The 20163-nt window shown below is 60.4% G+C and overlaps 2 protein-coding genes across 5 annotated transcripts in view; one reads left to right on the forward strand and one right to left on the reverse strand.

The window, feature by feature from the left end:
* The first annotated feature begins 2960 nt into the window (after positions 1-2960).
* LOC311529532 (eppin-like) lies at positions 2961-7133 on the forward strand. Its single transcript, XM_084645509.1, has 4 exons — positions 2961-3100; positions 3418-3594; positions 5003-5170; positions 5402-7133. The coding sequence occupies exons 1-4, from the start codon at positions 3004-3006 to the stop codon at positions 5410-5412; spliced, it is 453 nt and encodes a 150-aa protein (XP_084501635.1). The 5' UTR covers positions 2961-3003; the 3' UTR covers positions 5413-7133.
* Positions 7134-8666: 1533 nt separating this feature from the next.
* Positions 8667-20163, reverse strand: part of LOC311529530 (uncharacterized protein) — a 32442-nt gene continuing 20945 nt past the window's right edge. For 2 of the 4 annotated variants that reach the window (XM_084645507.1, XM_084645504.1), the window contains 12 exons: positions 19923-20066; positions 18638-18781; positions 16720-16866; positions 16094-16225; positions 14903-15046; positions 14422-14568; positions 13715-13864; positions 13271-13417; positions 13048-13179; positions 11138-11266; positions 9380-9520; positions 8667-8827 (listed from right to left, as the gene is read on the reverse strand). In XM_084645507.1, coding sequence (XP_084501633.1) covers positions 8817-8827; positions 9380-9520; positions 11138-11266; positions 13048-13179; positions 13271-13417; positions 13715-13864; positions 14422-14568; positions 14903-15046; positions 16094-16225; positions 16720-16866; positions 18638-18781; positions 19923-20066 — 1568 coding nt within the window. In that variant the 3' untranslated portion in view covers positions 8667-8816. The remainder of the gene's footprint in view (positions 8828-9379; positions 9521-11137; positions 11267-13047; positions 13180-13270; positions 13418-13714; positions 13865-14421; positions 14569-14902; positions 15047-16093; positions 16226-16719; positions 16867-18637; positions 18782-19922; positions 20067-20163) is intronic. The other 2 variants (XM_084645505.1, XM_084645506.1) reach the window with 2 other exon arrangements.

Here is a 20163-nt window from a genome sequence, read left to right on the forward strand (position 1 = left end):
CGTGGATCTTAAGAACAATGAAAAATCAATCAGGTTCCTAAAAGAAGAATTTTAATTAAAGAAAAGGTAAAAAAATCACCTCTGTAAAATCAGGATGGAAAATACCTTACAGGGTATTCAGATTCAAAACACAGAGGATCCCCCTCTGGGCAAAACCTTACAGTTACAGAAAACAGGAATAAACCTCCCTCTTAACACAGGGAAAATTCACATAAAACAAAAGATAAACTGATCTGCCTTGCCTGGCTTACTTATACTGGTTGCAATATTAGAGACTTGGATCAGGATGGGTTGGAGAAGATGGATTTCTGTCTGGCCTCTCTCAGTCCCAAGAGAGAACAACCCCGTAAACAATGAGTACAAACAAAAGCCTTTTCTCCCCCCCCCCCAAGATTTGAAAGTGTCTTGTTCCCTTATTGGTCCTTTGGGTCAGGTGCCAGCCAGGTTAGCTGAGCTTCTTAACCCTTCACAGGTAACAGGAGGTTGCCTCTGGCCAGGAGGGATTTTCTAGCCCTGTATACAGAAAGGTGGTTACCCTTCCCTTTATATTTATGACAAGGGGTCAGGGTGTTTTCACTGCCTTCTGGATGTGTTTGTACCACGCTTGGGCTCGGGGTGTTCTGGTACCACCCGTCTGGAATGTGTTGGCGCGAGTGCTCTGTGCCCAGCACCTTGTAGGAACATGTGTTTCTGCAATATCAGCCCTGTGCTTGCCAGGTTCTGTGAGCCGGGCCTGCCTCTTGTTCACAGCTTGACTTTGCTTTATGTCAGCAAAACTTTGACCACTTCTTTAGCCCAAGCCTCAGGCCTCACATCGGGCCTCTGCAACAAGGGCTTATGTCTCAGGCTCTCTTTCTACTCCACCTGCTAGCCCCATATGTCAGAGTGGCTGGACCCAGCTGATCAGAGGCAGGTGGTGGAAACCCTGCAGTGGGCTGTTATGCAGCAACAAGCCAGGCAATGTTCTTCCTAGCCCCTGGCAGCCAGTGGCTGGCTTACGGCGTGAAATGAGGGTTTGTACCTAACCCTAATGAATGTAACCCTGGATATTTTCATTAACCACAGAAATACTTCAACCCTTCTGTGAATCCTACTAAGCTCTTGGCCTCAGTGCTATCTTGTGGCAGTGAGTTCCACAGGTTAGGTACGCGGAGTGCAACTAACCATTTTCTTGTATCGGTTATAATTATTATTGCACCAATGTGTGACATCCCCTGGCCCATCTGCACCTGACTCAGTGCCTCCCACAGGCGTTGGGCGTGGGTGGCCCTTGGAGCCTGTGTTTGCCATCAGTTTCGGTGTGCAGTTGTGAGCGCAAATAGGAAGATTGCACCAGCAACCTATGGGCACAGACACCTGAGGCACATACGCTCTCTCTCTCTCTCTCTCCCATGGAATGTCCAGGGAAATGTTTGAATGCTTTGTTCATGCATCACCTGTGCTGCTGGTTGGGCAATTCTCAGGGCCCGCACCTTTAAACAAACACAGTTAAAACTGTCCTCAGTCAGTACCAGGTTCTGCCTCGCCCATGTTAGTTGTGAGCTATTTATTTCTGGGGGTGTGTGGGAGGCTGAATGAGTGGCTGGGACCCCTCCCCACAGTGTCAGCTGATTTCTGGGAGGAAGCATGCATAGCTGGGCAAGCTTTGGCGGGGAAGGAGATGGACACAGGGAACCCTCCCTCTGCTTGCTCCAGGTCCAGAGAGACTGGAGGCGAGGGAGCGGCTGGTGGCCATGCCACCTCCCTGAAGCAGAGGTCTACCCTGGGCTCAGGTGAAAAGAAAATATGGGGGGTGAGGATGGGACCGAGCCCCTGGGAATATTTGAGTCCCAGGCTCCAGAGGGGAGGAGGCTGCCGGCCTGGATCTTCTCCTTCACCTGTTTTGTTCTCCCTCCCTGCAGCCAGGAAGCTGAAATGCACAAAGCACATTAAAGCCTCCCACACAGGCATGTGAGCGTGTGGGTGGGAATGAAGGGTGGCGCCAGGCTTGCTCCTTGTACGTGGGAGATCCCAGGAGCCCGGCTGAGCTGCGGCGCCGGGCTCTGTACATGGGGCTGGGATACTGCTGGGGAGAGCCGGCTTGTGGTTTCGGTTGGGTTGATGGAGCTGGTCCCCGTGTTCTGTCCGGGACTCTCGCCCGACTGAGTGCTGTAGAATAAACTCGTTGAGTGTTGTTCCCTTTCCATTGAGCTAGGTGTCCGCTAGTAAAGCGGTGGCCTGCCTGCCCCCAGCCCTCCCTCCCCAGGGGTCTGAACACCTGAAGATCAGCCCTGCACCAAATCAGCTTCTTTACATAGATTTTCTTGGAGCCGAAGTAGAATCCCAGGCTCCAGCCTCCTGCGGTCTCCCAGCGTGTCCCTTTGCTGCTTGGTCAATATCAACCCCTGCACTTTTCAGGGAGTGACATGTGGTGCTGGGGGCCCCGTCCCCTCCTGCCCTGGCAGCCTGTTCTCCTCTCTGTCCAGCTGGGGGGAGGAAGAGGGGGGGGGCATCACCATTTTATTAGTGAGGCAGAGTCTTGGGCCCAAACCATTGCTGATGGTTGCCTGTTTGGTTCCTGGCCCCCCTGACCTGGGGTTGGACCATCTGCTGGGCCCGTCCCCTGGGGCGTGGTGCACAGGGTCTCAGGAGATAACCGGGGTGCTCTGCCGCTGGCCGGGGCATGTTCCTGCCCTCCCCAGTGGCCCTGGTGACATACGGCCCAGCCATGCGGCTCAGCACAGTGACAAGCCAGTTCGCAGGAAGAGCCTTGTCTTACCTGTGCCACCGGCTGGCTCCTCCCCTTGCCTGCTCTCCCCAGGTGACCGCGCAAGGCTTGGCTGGGCAGGGCGGGTACCTGGGACCACTTATAGTGGAATGGAATAAGCTGGAGTCAGATTCCGACAGGTCCGGACAGGCCACCTGGGAGCCGGCCCCTCCCTCTGCCGCACCAGCCCCGCTTGCCAGACAGCTTAAATCTGCCCTGCCTCAGCCCTGAGGATCGAGACCCAGAGTCTCAGCACCATGAAGTCGGCTGGCATTGTGCTCCTTGCGGCCCTGCTCTCGCTGTGGGCCGAGCTGCCCGCTGCGTCCCGGGGAGACAGGTCGACTGCAGCACCTGGTGAGTGCTGAGAGCGGGCACCTGCCGGGCCAGCACACAGGTGCGGCACCTTGGGGCGTCCAGCCCTGGGACGAACTCCCCCGCCCCCGCGGAGGATGGGGGCTGGATTCTCGTGGGAGCTGCCCGCCCATGGGCTGTGCAGGACGAGGGGCAGACAGTGGATGTGCCTGGGGAGGGGGGGCAGTGCCTAGCCAAACCCGACCTGAGACCCATCTGGGGATCCCCCCCATGTGCCCAGCCCCCCCACTCCCGTGCAGGGTGGAGTTGTGGATCTCTGCAGGCCCGGTCAGTGCGCGCTGACCTGTCTCTCTTTGCAGTTAAGGCCGGTTACTGCTACCAGGTGGCCCCGGTGGGGGGGGTGTTTGACGGGAAGAACTGTAGTGCCTGCCGGGAGAACAACACCTGCTCCACTTGCTGCAGCGACGGCGACTGCCCCAGGGGCGACAAGTGCTGCCCGGACGAGTGTGGCTACACCTGCCAGATGGCAGTGACAGGTACGGGGGTCCTGGCCCCTGCGCCTCACCAGCTGGGAATGAGCCGGCCCCCAGAGCAGAGTGCCCAGCCCGAGGGCGGTAGGGGGGCTGCTGCTGGGCAGGCTGAGACACAGCTTCCTCCCCCTCCGAGCACAGGGCTGAGACTGTGCCACCCCCACGTGTGGGAGCCCCGATTCCACCGTCCGCGTCCCATGGCAGAGCCCGCGGGGCTGCTCTCGCCGGCCACATGCCGCCGCTCAGAGGTGCACTGCTGCGGGCCCAGCACGGTGCGGGATCCTCCGGAGCGGCTCAGAGCGCGGCCGGATGGCGGGGCCTCTAATGTGCAGGGCAGGGATGGGGTTTGCCAGGAGCTGGGAATGGGCGACGGGGGATGGATCACTTGGTGATTCCCTGCTCTGTTCCTTCCCTCTGGGGCACCTGGCCCTGGCCGCGGTCGGCAGACAGGACACTGGGCTGGATGGGCCTTTGGCTGACCCAGTCTGGCCGTTCTGATGGACTTATGTACCTGAGCCCTGCCTGCACCCCAGTCTGCACCGTTGCTCCCCACAGTGGGTGGCCTGTGTAGACGTGCTGGAAGCGCTGGCTGCTTGCTGTGCAGAGGGTGCCTGGAGCTGGGCTTGCCCCATGATTTGGAGCCGGGGAGCAGCCCAGCCTGAGCGGTTTGGGGTGCGGGGTGAATCTCAAAGATGTTTCCCTGCAACCAGAGGTCCGTGGCCGCTGGGCCATTCTGAGGCATGACGTTCTCTGGCTGTAGGGGCCTCATGTGGCCTCCCCATAGCCAAGGCTGCGTCTGATCCACCCTCGCTCCCAGGAGTGGGGGTGGAGGGTCCCATGGTTCCCTATCGCCTGTGGGGTGACGTTTATGCCTGGGAAGTGGCTTCTCTGAGAAGCCCTGGTCCCTCCCCGGCTGGGACGAGCCTGTCCAACAGGTCCTGCTACCAATTCATTAACTCGCTCCAGCCTCCAGCTCCCGCTGCCCTCTGCGTGGGGTCCCTGGTGAACGGGCCGGGGCATTAGCAATGTGCCCATTGCCACGCCGCGTGTAACGCTCACCCCAGCAGTGGGCAGGGCCCCTGGCTTCCCAGCACATCACACCTTTGCGCTAACGGGCAGAGACGTGCATTGCAGCCAGCCCGCGCCTGGGCTCGGATTTCCCTGGTGGGGCCGGCCCTGACCCTTGGCAGGAGGCCTGGGGTAGCCGAGCTGGGCAGTGGAGGGCAGGATGGGTCTGATGCCAGGTGACGGGACGAGGGGCGTATGCAAGAGAACGGCTCTGCTGCCCTCCACCCCCACCCCACTTCGCAGGCCCCTCTGAGAGCAGCGCCCCCGTGCCTGGGGCCTTAGGTGGCAGGGGCAGTTGGAGCCTCCCCCTTTGCCTCTCACAGCCCCCCAACCCTTTGCTCTGCAGATCTCTGCCACCTGCCCTCGGTGTGCGGCTATTGCAAGGCCAGGTTCCCTCGCTTCTTCTACAACTGGTCCAGCCAGGCCTGCGAGGAGTTTGTGTACGGCGGCTGCGGCGGCAACGGGAACAACTTTGAGACAAAGGAGGAATGTCTGCGGGCCTGCAGGCCGCCCGGTAAATGGAGCGGGCGGCCCAACGCCACGGGGCGGAGCCCAGGGCTGGCTTGGGACCTGGGCCTCTCAGGGCAGGACTGTGCGCCCAGGATGGCAGCAGGCCCCCAAGTCTGGGAGGGAGGGGGGACCGCCCCCAAGCACTGGTGGGGGAAAGGCCATCTTTGGAGGGAGCTGGGAAGGAGAAGTGCCGTGGGCACGCCCTGGGCCTGACAGCATTGCCTTTCTGTCACAGGCACTGCCTAGCCCTGGCCAGCGTGGGGGAGCCGAAGAGGAAGCTGCTGTTCCTGGCTGGTGCCTGTCTTCCTGGGCACAATTCCTGTCCCTTTCTGAGGGAAACAACTCCCTGCCTGGGAAGCCCAGACCTTTGCTCCCCCAGACCCTCTGCAGCAGGGTTTGGCTGGAGGCGGTTGCATTGTCTCCCAGGTGCAGAGCCAGCTCCCGTGGCCCCCGAGCTGGCCCAGCCCCGCTGCCGTTCTGTAGCCATGGACGTGTGTGTTGCGTGTTAACACTCAGCACGGAGCGCGGTGCTGGCAGGCAGGGGCTGCTATCAGCCAAACACCCCTTTCCCTGGGACCTCGTGAGGGTCTGAGGGGTTAAATACAAGGACTGACCCTTTTCAAACAGAAGTAGGTCTTGTCACTCGTGCCCTTGGGAGAGGAGGGAGCTGTGCACACAACTCTGGCTGGAGTGCAGACTCTGCCCCTGCTTCCCTATTGGAGGGGGTCGGGGCATTTGGGACTCCAGGGCACATTGGGTAGGGGGAGTGCACAGCCCTGGCATATGGGCAGCAGGGTCCCCTGCCAAGGCCCCAGTATGTGACAGGCCAAGCATGATCCCCTTCCTCCCAGCCTGCTGCTCTGTGCCCTTCGCTACCGTGACTCTTGTGCCAGCATGTGTTCTCCTTGAAGCCCCACCTCCTGGAGTCAGGGGAGCACGAGAATCTCAGCTTCATTTAAAACAACGGCTGTGCAGAAAAGCCTGAAAACGTAGCCCCATGAGCAACAGCCCCAGCCGACAAAGAATGAGACCCAGCACTTCCTACTTTAGACAGTCTCATGAGTTTTTAGTTCTTTTAACTGGCGATGCTACTACTCTTCCGTCTCAACCTTCGTGTCAGAGCCACCCATTTCGATCTGCTGGGCCTGCCCTGTTCAGACACCCACCCAGCTACAGGAAGAGGCAACGTGGGTAGGATAAGGCACTGGGCTGGCAGCCAGGAGACTTGGGTTCTAACCTCTGCACTGCAACTCTGGGCAGGTCTCTGTGCTTCTATTTCCCTGCCACCCCGTCTTGCCTGGGTGGAGCGTGAGCTCTCTGCATCAGGGGCTGTCTCTTATGCGTTTGCACAGCATCCAGCACAAGGGCCCTGATCCCAGGGAAGCCTTCGCCAACCACTAGAATAAAAATAAACTGTCATCACCCCGTCCCCTCCGGGTGGGGTCTGGTGTTTCTTCACCGAAATAGCGCTAGCAAGTATTTCTCAAGGTGCAGGGGCATTATCACCCCAGAATGCTCAGGTCCAGCAGAAAAACTCTCCCTGAAATAGAGTACATAGGGAATCTTATAGCAGCAAACAGACACTGCCAAATTCACAGCTCGCGAAGACTAGACTAGACTAGACTAGACTATCCCTACCCCACCAAACTGGTATTTGGGCTCAGGAGATGAATTTAAAGGCTCTGGCTCCACCCCCCGGAGAGTCCACTCAGGCAGGTTGGTGGAACCAGCTTGCCAGCCAATGGAAATGGGAAAACCAAATCAACCCCCTCAGGTTGCAGATCTGTTCTGCTTCAACCCACAAAGAATCCAGTCCGTTCTGGGCCTGGCCTCTCTCATTAGCAGGGCAGACAGCTATGCACACAAAGACAGAGCTCCCCTTCTGGACCCAAATGGACTCTTCTGCCCTGTGATTGGTGAGGCCAGAGAAACAAACCCTATAAATACTGGTGAGTCCTCCCCTTCCCCTTACTGCTGGGGCTTGTTGCTGTCTGGGAGGAGCTGCTTTCCAAGCCTGGCTCCCTTGACTGATGCTAGGCTGTGCTTGGGGCTTCCAAGACTGGGTTTGGCAGCTCTGGGGGATTTACTTGCAGGGACTGAGGCCTCAGCTAAGGGCTCAGCAGAACTAGGTGGTTCAAACATATGGGCTAAAGTGAGGTCTCTGCTGAGAGCTTTAGAAGGGGCTTGGGAACATATGGAAATTACTCATGCCTGCAGTTTGGGCTCTGCACAGGACCTCCACATCAGCTGTGCCATTCTGTGCCTGGCCTGAAATGTGTCCCCAGCTCTGTCCCTTTGCTGATCTCCCTGCCTGTTGCCCCTTTCAGGGCTTGCTCCAAGGCTGGAGCTGAGCTCACCTGCTAGGCTAGGGGCAGCTGATTGTCAAACTGCAGGGGTTAGGTTATGTGATGCTCAGTGGCTGGGGTTTCACAACTGTGAGCTGGGATCCTATCCCAAATGGCAAGTGAAACCACAACAGCCTCCTAAAGCACTGGGAGGCGGAACTAATCACAGCCTAGAGAACTGGGGAGATGGCCAGCCAGTGGGCTGGGGGGGTACAGGGGGAGTGCAGACCTCCGGTACTGGCACTAAGTGTGGGAGAACAGGGGCAGCTTTTCAGAAGATTTCTGGTGTGGGGCATGGGCAGCATCGCCTGCCCCACAGAGCAGCATGAGAAGAATGAGGCAATTATTGCCTTCCTAATAATTGTCTCCCTAGTCGGGTGGGGCAGCAAAGAGATAATGGATCATACAGCCCTATTTAAGTCTGGAGGGGATAACTGCCCCCCTTGCCCATAACAACTGATGTCCCTAGAGGATGCCCCCGATGTCCCGGGAGCCTTCGACTGGTGCTGTGTTGTTTTAGGGTGGCTGAGTACAGCTGCCTGGCCTGACACTTCCAGGGGAGCTCAGGACCCAGGGGGCCCTGTGGGCAGCCCCCAGCACAGGGCCTTGGCCTTCGGCTCAGTTGGTTTTATAACAGCTCTGACACCTCCTGGCGCCGAGGGGACAAGGACCAGGAGCGGGAAGCTGAGCTGAGCAGAGCTACAGTACCCACCTGGGTTCTGGGGGGAGCGCTCCGCTCACACCCGGCTACAGTGGCTCTCCAGAGCCCCAAGAGAGCGGGACAGGATGTGCTTGGGGGGTGGGACTTGGGGGGCAAAGCCAGCGAGTGGCTTGAGTTCTAACTGAATAATGGCTCCCGGGGCAGGACTCATCCCTGGTCCGCTCCCCCTGCCCCGTTTTCCCTCGGCTCAGCAGGGCTGGGCTGGCCCCATGCAGTACACTGGGTCTCGGGAGCTCTGCTGAGGTGGCAGCAGGCAGGAAGCTGCGTCTCTGCCCCAGGGGCTGGCGTTGGGTCTGCAGGCGGCTCCGCTCTGTGGTTCCAACAAGGTGGATTTGAGGAAATCTGGCACCTTCTCAGCTGCGCCCCGAAAGGGAAGCGACGGGCGGGCTGGTGGCTAGAACGCCCAGCTGGGCAGGGAACACAAGACTCGGGCCTGGCGCTGGCATTCAGTTTATTGCTGCAGGGTCTGTAGGGGTCTGGAAGTTGCGTTGGCAGGGCGTGGCCAGTGAAAGGGGTCTAACGATGGGCCATCCCGTGATAAAGGGGCGGCTTCCTTTCAGCTCCTGTGGTGCTGGGCCCGCTCGTTATACAGCATCTGAAACGCAAACAAGCAGAGCGGTCACGGGCAGGCGAGGGGACACCTTCCTTGAAGCTTTGGGCACAGACTGGACTCAGACTTACCCCTTTCCCTGCCCCACGTTCTGCTGAAAACCCCATTTCCCATATGCTCCGGGGACCCTGTGCTGGCCCCATTCCAGTTCTGTGCGGGGAACCCGGAGTTGGGGGAGTGTCAGGCTCAGCACCAGCCCGTGCCCAGTTTCCCTGTCCCGTAGGAAAGCTGGGAAGCAGCCAGGTACCCGGGTCCTTCCCTGGTGAAGCAGGGCACGGTGCCCTGGATACGCGTGAGGCCGGTACAGCGGTCTGTGCTGGCTGTCAGGGTGTGGCACACCCCTCCCGACGGGCCTGGTGCAGCCAGGTACCCGGGTCCTTTCCTGGTGCCCTGGATACGCATGAGACCTGTGCAGTGATCTGTGCTGGCTGTCAGGGCATGGCACACCCCTCCCGATGGGCCCGGTGCAGCCGGAGCCAGGAGCACTCGCTCGGCCCTGCACCCCCCGTGCGCAGGGATTCGCTGCGTAACTGGTACCTTCCTCTGGGTGTATGCAGCGCATCGCACACGTCCTAAAGCAGCACTTCTTCCTCCCAGGGCACGCATGGTCACTGTCACACTCTGGGGGGGCTGCGTGTCGACACTTTGCTGGGTCCGGTGGGCAGGTGCCAGGCTTTTCTGCAGCAGGAGGAGATCAGGCGGCCTTGTATGGGGGGGCGTTAGGGGGCCGGTGGACTCAGGCACGTGGTAGCACCCATGAATCCCAGCACCTAGGGGTGGCTGGGGACACTGACTGCCCAGAGCCATGTTCTGATTGGCTGGCTGGACCTTGCTGAGGATGTCGCAGCTCCCAGCGGAGCTAGGACGGGCCCTCAGCATCCTGGGTGCATTGTGGTAGAGGAGGTGACGGGGAGCAAGGGGTTGCCAGGCTGGGGTGGGGAGAAGCAGCCGGAGGAGGGAGTCCAGTGACCCCTGCAAACTGCCCCTCCTGCCCCCAGGTGCCAAGCGCCCCCTCTGCAGCAGACCAGGACCCTCCAGCTATGCTCTAGGGCACAGTAACTCCAGCCGCAGGGGACGCAGGAGAAAGGGAAGGGGTTGGTTGGCCACAGGCTGATGCCGGACGGGGGCTGGCGGGAGAAGGTCCCAGCCGGCAGGAGACTTTCACCCTAAGAGGGAGGGGGTTAAGCTGTGAGAACTCTGCCAGGTTGGGGAAGGCCATTGGTCACGCTGTGCATAGGAGCACTCAGCTGTGGCTCACCGCTGGGCTCCCTCGGCTGCTTCCTGACGGAGGTTAAGACAACACATAGGAGACACTTCCTCAAAGGGCCCTCTGCTGCCGCTGGAGAAGCCACCCATCTGCGTGGCTCCTGGACCCCTCCAGACGGGGTGAGCTGGCTTCCCCCTCATGACTGGAGCTCCCACTCTGAGCTGTATGGGTGTCTGTGTCCATAAAACCCCCGACAGGTCCCACACGGCTCCCCCAGATCCTGCTGACTTCCCACTACAAATCTCCCAAGGATCTGCCCAGACCCTGTCCATAATGCTGGGAGGATCCCTGCCCCCCACAGTCCCACGAACGCCACGGCAAAGAGGTGAGATGCCAGCAGACCCAGCGGTCTGTGCTGGGCAGGGCTGGTCTCACCCAGCCTCCCAGCACTTGCTCTCCTGACAGAAAAGCTCTCGGTGCATGCGACAGGGGAGGCAAGGAGGAATCATTTCACAATGTCTGATAGTGGCACGGAGAGGCCAGGGCCCTGTGGGGCTGGGCGCTGGCCACACACAGGCCCTGCCCCGAGAGCTCAGAGTCTGTGTGTGGGGCAGGGCTCAGCTCTGGAGACACCAACACTGAGGGACTAAATTTACCTGCAGAGATTGGGGACATGCACACGTGACCACACCCATTACTGCAGCACTTCTGCCCCCTGGGACACTCCTCATCCTCCCCACATTGCTCCACTCAAAGGCCTGCCCCTTGGGACTCTGGACAAAGGCCAAGTCTCCCTGGAACACAGAACAGCCCCATGACACGGGCTCAGCCTAGGAGTGAAGCGACTCTGGCCCTCAGCATCTTGAGCTGGGAGCTCTCTATGGGAAGAGGGCCCAGGAAAGAGAGAAGCAGTTTGAGTAGAAACTCAGAGCCCCTGGGGTCTGGGGGGCAGCGGGATCATCCAGGGCTGGTTAATGGGGCTGTGGTCCTGCCCCTTCCCTGAGCGACCCCAACCCCTCCTCCCCTCCGGGCCCTGCATGGAGGGGAGTGTCTGCATCTGGGGCAGGGCTGACCCAGCCTGAGCTCACCTCCGGTGACTGCTGTCATGCAGACGTGGCCACACCCATTGCTGCAGCACTTCTGTCCCCGGGGACACTCCTCATCAGCAAAGCACAACTCCACGCAGGACCCAAAGCCCTGGGGCCTTGGGCAGACGCCTGCAACACAGAGTGGCCATGTGCCCATGAGACACCGGGCCTGCTGGAGCCTAACGACTCCAGATTGGAACAGGGGACCTACGGCAATGGGCCCAACGAGGGTGACGGAAGGCCCCTTGAAGGGACCCTTCCAGTTCAAGGTCCCAGGCCTTATCGTCAAAGAGCTCAGGGCCTGGGCCCTGCATATCTAACCAAGCCTAGACTGCTGGGATGGAGCTGCCCCCATGAGGGTAAAGCTCGTAGGGGCAGGACACAGAGCTGCCTTGAGGCTGGCCCCAGACTGGAACAAGCTCCCCCAGAAGGGACCCCTCCAGACGGGGTGAGCTGGCTTCCCCCTCATGACTGGAGCTCGGGCCACCCCAAACCTCCCCCCATCCCCTGCTGCACATGCCAGGCGCACTGCTCTGACCAACTTCCTCCAGTATAAACACACAGCAGCGCAGGTACAGAAACCCCTGTGACGAAAAGAACAGGAGGACTTGTGGCACCTTAGAGACTAACCAATTTATTTGAGCATGAGCTTTCGTGAGCTACAGCTCACTTCATCAGATGTGGGACTGTTCTTAATGTTTCCTCTGAATAGTGTGCGGGTGCCTCAGTTTCCCCTGTGCAGTTCTTAAGAGTCTAGGGGGTGGGGTAAGGGTGTATGATCGTTGCAGAGCCCGAGAGGGCAGGTGTGTGCAGGGGTCTGGACACAGAGAATGGCCGACACCCTGTTTCCTGGCCACGGATGTCCTGGGCCCTTCCCCCTGCAAGGTGAGAGCTAAAGGGTTGGAGAAAAAAGGAATCAGATGCCCTCCTGGCCCGGGAAAGGGACAAAGCCCAGAGGAGGAGGGGCTGGAGGGGGAGTCAGTTTGGGGCTGGCTGCAGACGAGGAGTGAAGTGCAGACGTGGTTGTCTGGCTCACTGCCCCCCAAAATGGACCCAGCTGAGGGGTCCTGTTCTCCGTACGTACAAGCTCTGTTTTAGACCATGTTCCTGTTGTCTAATAAACCTTCTGTGTTCCCAGCTGGCTGAGAGTCCCATCTGACTTTGGAATTGGGGGGCAGGACCCTCTGGCTTCCCCAGGACCCTGCCTGGGTGGACTGGCTGTGGGAAACGCACAAAGGGGCAGAAGATGCTGAATGCTCCGAGGTCAGACCCAGGAAGGTGGAAGTTGTGTAAGCTGTGTGTCCTGCAGACAGTCTGCTCCCAGAGAGAGGAGACTTCCCCGGAGTCCTGACTGGCTTCGTAGGGTGCAGTTCCAGAGCATCGCCCGGGGACCCCGTGACAACCCCAAACGACCAAAATAAATGAGCAACAACTTGGCCAGCACAGACTGTCCCCTGCCTGGGGAGCGAGCCAACCACAGGAGAGATGTCAGGCATGTCGCCTCCCGCACTCCAGGCACCAGGGCAGGACAGAACCTGGCTGGGACAGAGCTCGACCCAAGCGGGCACAAGGGTCCTGGCCAGGAGAGAAACACCCCTGCCAGCTTCGGCAGAGACACCTGACGTCTGGGACCTGGGAGAGGCGGGACCGGTCAGACCTGGCCAGTGCTGGCATGCAGGGCAGGGCTCCCCGGAGAGGGCCTGACGCTGAGGACTAGACCTTCATATCAGCCCTGCACGGCCTGTGAGCAGTGACTGCACCTGGAACCCTCCCTTGCCCATGCACAGTGATACCAAGGCTCCTTTCCCTGGCATGTGGGCCCAACCAAGCAGTGCCCCTTTGCACTCCAGTCCATGGCCTGTGCAGGCCCACACTCCATGCTGCCCCCCAGGCTCTAGGTCTAGCCTCACCTCGGGGGACTTTCTGGCAGACACGGCCACAGCCATTGCTTCTGCACCTTTGTCCTCTGGGACACTCCTCGTCAGCTCTGCATCCGTCCACGCACGAGTCAGTGGGGCCATCCCCAGACTTGTCCTCTCTCTCTGTAACACAGCAGGGGGCCCAGATGCCCAATCACCAGGGGTGCGCAGAGCCCAGGGAGCCCCAGGGCAGGGGAAGGGAGCGTGCCCATACCTGTGCGCACGGCCACACACTCCCAGCGGCACCCCGTGTCGCAGCACTTCTCGTGTCTCTCGCACACATGGTCGTCCAGGCACTGGTGTGAACGGGGCTGCCTCGGGTCGCTGCAGGCCTCTGCCCTGGGACAGGCACCGGGATGCTCTGGGGAGGGGGAGGGGACAAGAGAGGGACAATGAACCCCTCCGTGGCAGGCGGGGGACCCTCCATATCAACCTGTAATGAGAACTGCCCACGGGGAGGGTCCCAGCTAGACTCTCGGGCCCCTCCAGCCCAAGCCCTCTGCAGACACATGCTCACTCCTGGCCCCTGCACCCCCATCCACCCTCTCTCTGCCGCACTGCCCTGGCATAGGGTCCTTTCTCTCCCTGGACTGCCAGTCTGGCCTGGGGATGAATGGGGCTGGTCCCGGGGGGGTGTCTCTGCAGCCGAGCTGGGTACCTTTGTAGTGGGGGACACAGCGCATGGCACAGCCGCTGAAGCAGCATTTCTCCTGCCTGGGGCAATCCCGGTCATGAGCACAGGCGTCCTGCTCGCTGCACGGCACCAGCGTTTGCCAGGGCTTCTGCTTGGGGCACGCGCCGGGTTTCTCTGACAAGAGAGGGTGGGAAGGGCAGGTTTGGAGGCTGCTGGATAGAGGGTGTCACAGTGGGGACCCACCCCAGGGGGAGGGCACAGCCAGCCCATCTTGCTGCACCCACCGGCCCCTCGGAACTGCACTGGGGGATTCTTAGGGCTGGCTCTCCGGCCTGGCCCTGGAGTCCAGAGGCCTGACACAGCGGGTTGCAGCTCCCCCCCACCCAGCCTCGCTCAGCAGCTGCAGATCCTGACCCAGAGGTGCACAAAGCGGCTGCTTAGCGGCAGGCTCCACATCTTGCGCCCGGCACCCCCATGCTTGAGGCGGGGCTCCTGGCCCCTCGGTGCGCTGCAACCCCGGTGCTCTCTGCTCACACCTGGAGCGCAGGTAGCACCTGGCGCAGGGGTGGGGAGGTCTCCAGCTGCCCCTCGCCCGCCTTGCCCACAGCCGCTGGCGTGAACCCTTTCCTGCGGGGGATTCACCAGCGGGGCAAGGTAGTTCCAGGGGATGCTAACGGGGGTGACAGCCCCATGCTGGAGTGAGGGGAGCCCAGCTCCTGCCGCTCTGTTACCTCTCTCTGGGGCCTGGCATGTCCGGCCACACCCACTCTCACAGCACTTCTGGTCCCCCGCACACTCCTTGTCCCCTGCGCATGAGGACCTGCACAAGGGGGACTCGGACGCAATCCTGTCTGTCAGGGGGCAGATGCCGGGCTTCTCTGGAAAGCAGAAGGCAGAGGAGTGAGGGGGCTCACTGGGGTCTCATGATGGGACGAGCACCCTCCCCACCACTGGTCGTTCTGTCGTGATGTCACAGACACGGGGCTCCTTGTTTTCGCAGGCTGAGCCCTGGGCCCTGTCTGTCTCCACAGACATGGTGGCTCCGTGGCCCTATGCCTGGGAGCTTGTCTGAGAGCCTTGGGCACATGCCAGGCTGGCCTATCCCAGCCACCCCGATAAACCCGCAGGGACTGGCTCTGCCCTGTCTCTCCCCAGCGTCTCGCTTGCCCAGGTGAGGGGCTGCCTGCAGGGCAATCTGAACCTGCCTCCTACCTTCCAAAGGGGCCAAGCACTCGTGGTCACAGCCCTGCAGGCAACACTTCTGGGCCCTGGGGCACTCGCCGTCCCCTCGGCATCTGGCTTCGCACTCATAGCTGACGTAGAGCCCGTTGCGTACGGGGCAGAATCCAGGCTTCCCTGGGCAGAAAGAGGCCAAGGGCAGTCACAGAGCTGGCCAGAGGGAGGCCGGGGGGCGAGGGAGGGGTCTGAGCCCACCGGGGAAGGGAGCATCCCTAGCCCAAGCTGCCTGTGATCAGGTGGAGGGGCTGGGTGCTGTTGACGTGAGGAGCGTGGGATGCTGGCTCACTGGCAGTGCCAGGGGGTCATTGGGACCCTGTGTGCCCTTCTCTCTGCACCAGGGGGCCAGTTGCCCGTGGGGAGGGGGATTCCCTGGGCCCGGTGGTGCTGGCGAGTCACCTCAGAGGCAAAGAGCCCAGGTGGGTGGGACCCCAGGCCAAGGCACAAGGCTGCCGCGCAGGGCCTGAAGACGGCCCGGGGGTGTGCCTGAGCCTGCCACGCTGCCCGCACCTGCTGTGGCTCCAAACGTGGGGCGTGTATGTGACGAAGCGGGACTGTTCTTAATGTTTCCTCTGAATAGTGTGGGGGTGCCTCAGTTTCCCCTAGGCAGTTCTTAAGTATCTAGGTGGTGGGAGAAGGGTGTGTGATCCTTGCAGAGCCCTAGAGGGCAGGTGTGTGCAGGGGTCTGGCTCTGCAAGGATCATACACCCTTATCCCACCACCTAGATACTTAAGAACTGCCTAGGGGAAACTGAGGCACCCCCACAATATTCAGAGGAAACATTAAGAACAGTCCCGCTTCATCACAGTGGGACTGTCTCTTCCTGGGTGAGGGCGCTGCAGGCGTGCCCACAGCCACTCGTGCAGTATTTCTGGCTCTCCGCCGGCCCCATGGCTCCTTGTCCAGTGGCCGGGCAGGCTGCCGGCTGGAACACGGGGTGGCCCAAGGCAGTCGGACCCTGATGAGCCCCTACTGCCTCCATGTGGGGAGGGAGAGGAGACCTCAGGGAAATGGACCCGCTGGGACAGGCAGAGAGCAGAGGCCCGTTTGTAGGCCCAGCCTCTAGCCCCGTTCCTGTCCACCGCTCGTGCGGTCCTGTCTTTGCATTCCCAATGCTGCCATAGGGCTATCGCTGCCATTCCTCCAGCATGGGGACAGACACTCACCGCTGCCCTGTGCTGGGCATGTCTGGTGGCACCGATGGCTGCAGCATCTCTCTGCTCTCGGGCAGTCCTGGTCACTGCGGCATCTCTGCCCACCGTGCCCCTCGGGGGCGGCTGGGCCAGCGCCGGGTTCCTCTGCAACACAGAGCGGTCACAGGGCAGTGACGCCCCATCCAGACAAGCCCTAACGCTCCAGCTGATATCGGGGGGATGGCAGGGAATGGGGCTGACAAAAGACCCTGCTCTCTCCTCAATCCAGCCTCAGCCCTTGAGTTCCAGCCTTTCCCCACCCACTGCACTGAGACCTTTTCGTTCCCAGGATGGTAACTTAGGAGGAAAAGGCCCGGTTGCCTCTGTCCTCAGCCCCTGTCATGGGCACCCCAATCTCCCCATATGCCCTCAGAGCTCTCTGCTCACTGCCTGTCCCTCTAGTCCCTCCCTGCTCCTCCTCCCGGTGCCCTGCTCCAGCCAGTAACTCTGGGTACCCCCCACATAAAGGTCACGGGCTCCAGAGAATCCCAGCCCCTGCACCAGAAAACTGGCCCTCGAGCCATCGGCCCCTGGGAGGGAGTGACGGGGTGGGCAGCGGGTGCCCCTGGAGCAGCCCACGTGGGCAGGTGCCGTCTCACCTGCCGTGGGGGAGGGCGGTGCACAGACGTAGCTGGAGCCCCTCCTGCAGCACTTGTCTCTCTTGTGGCAGTCGCTGTCCTGCCAGCACAGCGTCAGGGGCGGCCCCTCGTCTCTGATTTTAAATGCTGGACAAAGCCCCGGTTTCTCTGGAACACAGGCCAGGCGCGTGGCAGTGAGGCCCTGCCCAGTCACAGAGCTGCCCCAGCCAAGTCCCAGCGACTCCATGTGGGAATGGGGCGGCAGGCAGGGGGCTCCTTGGGGAAATGGGCCAGGCCCGGCCTGAAGGGCGGCCCAGAACCAGTCCCCTGGCCTGCTGCCTCAGCACCTTCCCTGGCCTCTCCTTGCCCTTTGCTCTCTGAGGTCGCCCCCTCTCTGCCCTGTGACCCCATCTGGCTGGGGCCCTGGCACGTCCAGTCCTCTTCCCCCAGACCCCTCCCTGCCCCAAGCCCTGCCCTCAGCTGCCCGTCCCCTCTCTGCCTCAGCTCACGTGCCCTCTGTCCTGCCAGCGCTCCCGCCCCATGTGGCCTCACTCTTTGCTCCATCATGGCCCTCGGTCCCCAGTTCTCTGGGCCCATGTCCTCTGCCCCCTGGCCCCCAGTGCTCTGTGCCCCACGTCCCCATTCCCAGACCCCTGGGACTGAGCTCCCTGCGGGAATGATGGCCTGAGTCTGAGCTGCTGGCTGGGGAGCAGGGACCATTCAGGACGTGTGTGACGTTATTGACTTGAACTGGGACCGTATAGAACATTGTTGCAACCAGGGTCCTGTAGTGGCACCAAACCTTGTATAAAGGGGGTCAAATAAGGTGTCTAAGACAAAGTTATTGTTTGCTGATTAGGATTATGCTATCTGTCTGCATGTATCATTTTTGTATTTAAAGATATAAGTATTGGCTCTGTACTGTCTGTATTTCAAACTTGTGCTGTGCTTCTGGGTGACACCCCAGACAAGTTGGTGTCAGCTCTGCCTAGCCTGCTTGATGGCCCATTAAGGACCATCCGCTATACAACTGACCCATTGAGAGAAGGCAGACACGCCTTGGGACTCAGCCAGGTGTGCAGGGACCTGCCTATGGACAGAACTCTGAGGTGTTTCCTGGCCATGGGATGGGCAGCTTGTCCTTGGGACAAAGGAAGACAGACCACATGGCAAGAGACTATACAAAGCTGCTGCAGCTCCTCCATCTGGTCTTCAGTCCTGCTTCCTACCTCTGGAGGGACTTGGCGACCCTGAAGCTTTGAACCAAGGACTGAAGGACCCATCCCAGCTGGGGATGTTCTCCAGAGACTGGATTTGAACCTGCCGTTTATTCCATCACTGCTGCAAGCCTGAACCGAGAACTTTGCCGTTACTGGATGTCATTGATTCCATTTAACCAATTCTAGCTCTCCTCTCTATCTTTCCCTTTTATGAATAACCCTTCAGATTTTAGATTCTAAAGGATTGGCAACAGTGTGATTTGAGGGTAAGATCTGATTTGTATTTTGACCTGGCTCTGTGGCTTGGTCCTTTAGGCTTGAGGGAACCTTTTTTCTTTTACTGGGGTGTTGGTTTTCATAACCATCTGTCCCCATAACGAGGGGCACTGGTGGGGATGCTGGGAAACTGGGGTGTCTAAGGGAATTGCTTGTGTGACTTGTGGTTAGCCAGTGGGGTGAGACCGAAGTCCTCTCTGTCTGGCTGGTTGGGTTTGCCTCGGTGTGCAAAGGACCCCCGGGCTTGGGCTGTGGCTGCCCTGCTTGAAGCAATTTGTCCTGAATTGGCCCCTCTCCGTGGGATCCCGCCAGAACCAGCAGCGTTACAGCGTGTTTCTGCGGTGGGTCCTGGCTCATGCCTACATGTCCCAAATGCCTCTCACCTGCGCAGCAGTGAGCCTCGCCTGTGTGGGGCCGGGCTCCGAGAGGGGCAGCAAACTCACCGTGCTGGGGGGCAAGACAGGTGGGGCCACAGTGGAGGTGGCAGCATTTGGCAGCTCCTCCGCAGTCACTGTCCTGGGTGCAGGGGGATAGACAGGGCTCCTGGCTGGCCCCTGGGGCTCTGGCTGGGCACACTCCAGGTTTCACTGAGACAGAGCAGGCCAAAGGGTGACACAAACAGTGCGGTGAGAAGGGAGGGGCTGGAGAAATCAGCACCGAGGGGCTGGAGAAATCAGCACCCGCCTCCCTCGTAGATCACTTGTGCGCCCTCTGCCCTGGCCTGTCCCTCCGCTGGGAGCAAGACTGCCCAGGAGAGTGGAGTCCTAGCCAGGGGAACCAGCCAGGGCAGTTCAGGAGCAAAGCGCTGGGGTAGTGCGTCTGCAAATGGCTGCACACATGCGAATCAGCTCCCGCCAGCGCTCCCTGGCAGGGCATCACAGAGGTGGGAGGCTAGGGTGACCAGATAGAAAGATTGGGACAGGGGGTGGGGGGTAATAAGCACCTATATAAGAAAAAGCCCCGAATATTGGGACTGTCCCTATAAAATCGGGACATCTGGTCACCCTAGGGGATGTTTGCTGGGGATGGGGTTAACGGTGCCTTGCACAGAGCGAGCCCAGGGCTTGGGCACATGTTGCCAAGATGTTAAAAGGAGGCTTCCCTGGGCCATGCCACCTCTGTGTGCACAGGGTAACTAGCAACCCAAGCCCCAGCGGTTAGCGAGTCCCTCAGTGCCCAGTGGTCTCGGTCTATGGCTAGGGACGCACCGGCTCACTGCGGACAGGTGGACACACTGGGAAGGGGCAGAGGTGAGCCAGAGAGAACGAGTCTGTGGCTGGAGGCTGCCCTGCAGGGAGCAACTGCAGAAGCTCCATCTGTTTAGTTTCTCAAGAAGGTTGAGGTGACTTGGTCACGGTCTGCAGCTGTCTGCACGGAGAGGGATTTCTGAGAGAAGTGGCTGGGAGCTGGGGCCCCACATCTTCAGGTTAGAAGCAAGGAGCAGGGCGGGGTGGTGGGTTGTGTCACTTGGGCGTTAGCTCAAGTCTGAACATCTCTCTCTCTGAGGTCTGCTCTAGCTCCACCAGGAGTTCTGGGCTGGGTGCAGGACTCCCCAGGCGAGGGTCTCTGGCTGTGCTATGCAGGAGGGCAGATGGGTCCCTACGGGTCTGGGGCACAGCGGGGCCAGCTGAATGCCCCCTGGACACAGCGGGTTCGAAATCCACCCGAATGTGCCTTTCTAAGGACTGATCTGCAATGGGCCCTGCACGAGGATCCGCTGCCTCTCACCGACAAGCTTCACGGCCACGCAGGCCAGGCCACAGCCGTTGCTGCAGCACTTCTGGGCGCCCGGGCAGTCGCTGTCGGAACGGCATCTCTCATCACAGGCACCGACGGCTCCTCCTGGTAACACCGGGCAGACTCCAGGCCTCACTGCAAGACCCAACAGCCACACGGAGTGAGACCCAGCCTGCGCACCGAAGTGCAGCAGTGGGAGTGGGGGAGGGAAACGGGCCATGCTGGGAGAAGG

Source organism: Lepidochelys olivacea, assembly GCF_965140295.1.
Source record: "Lepidochelys olivacea isolate rLepOli2 genome assembly, chromosome: 13".
Lineage (NCBI taxonomy): Eukaryota > Metazoa > Chordata > Testudines > Cheloniidae > Lepidochelys > Lepidochelys olivacea.

Excerpts from the sequence above, each read along its gene's own strand:
- LOC311529532 (XM_084645509.1), top strand. The coding sequence starts at position 3,004 with ATGAAGTCGGCTGGCATTGTGCTCCTTGCGGCCCTGCTCTCGCTGTGG. Across the intron at positions 3,101-3,417 it reads CAGGTCGACTGCAGCACCTG|TTAAGGCCGGTTACTGCTAC; the intron begins GTGAGTGCTGAG and ends CTCTCTTTGCAG. Across the intron at positions 3,595-5,002 it reads CTGCCAGATGGCAGTGACAG|ATCTCTGCCACCTGCCCTCG; the intron begins GTACGGGGGTCC and ends TTTGCTCTGCAG.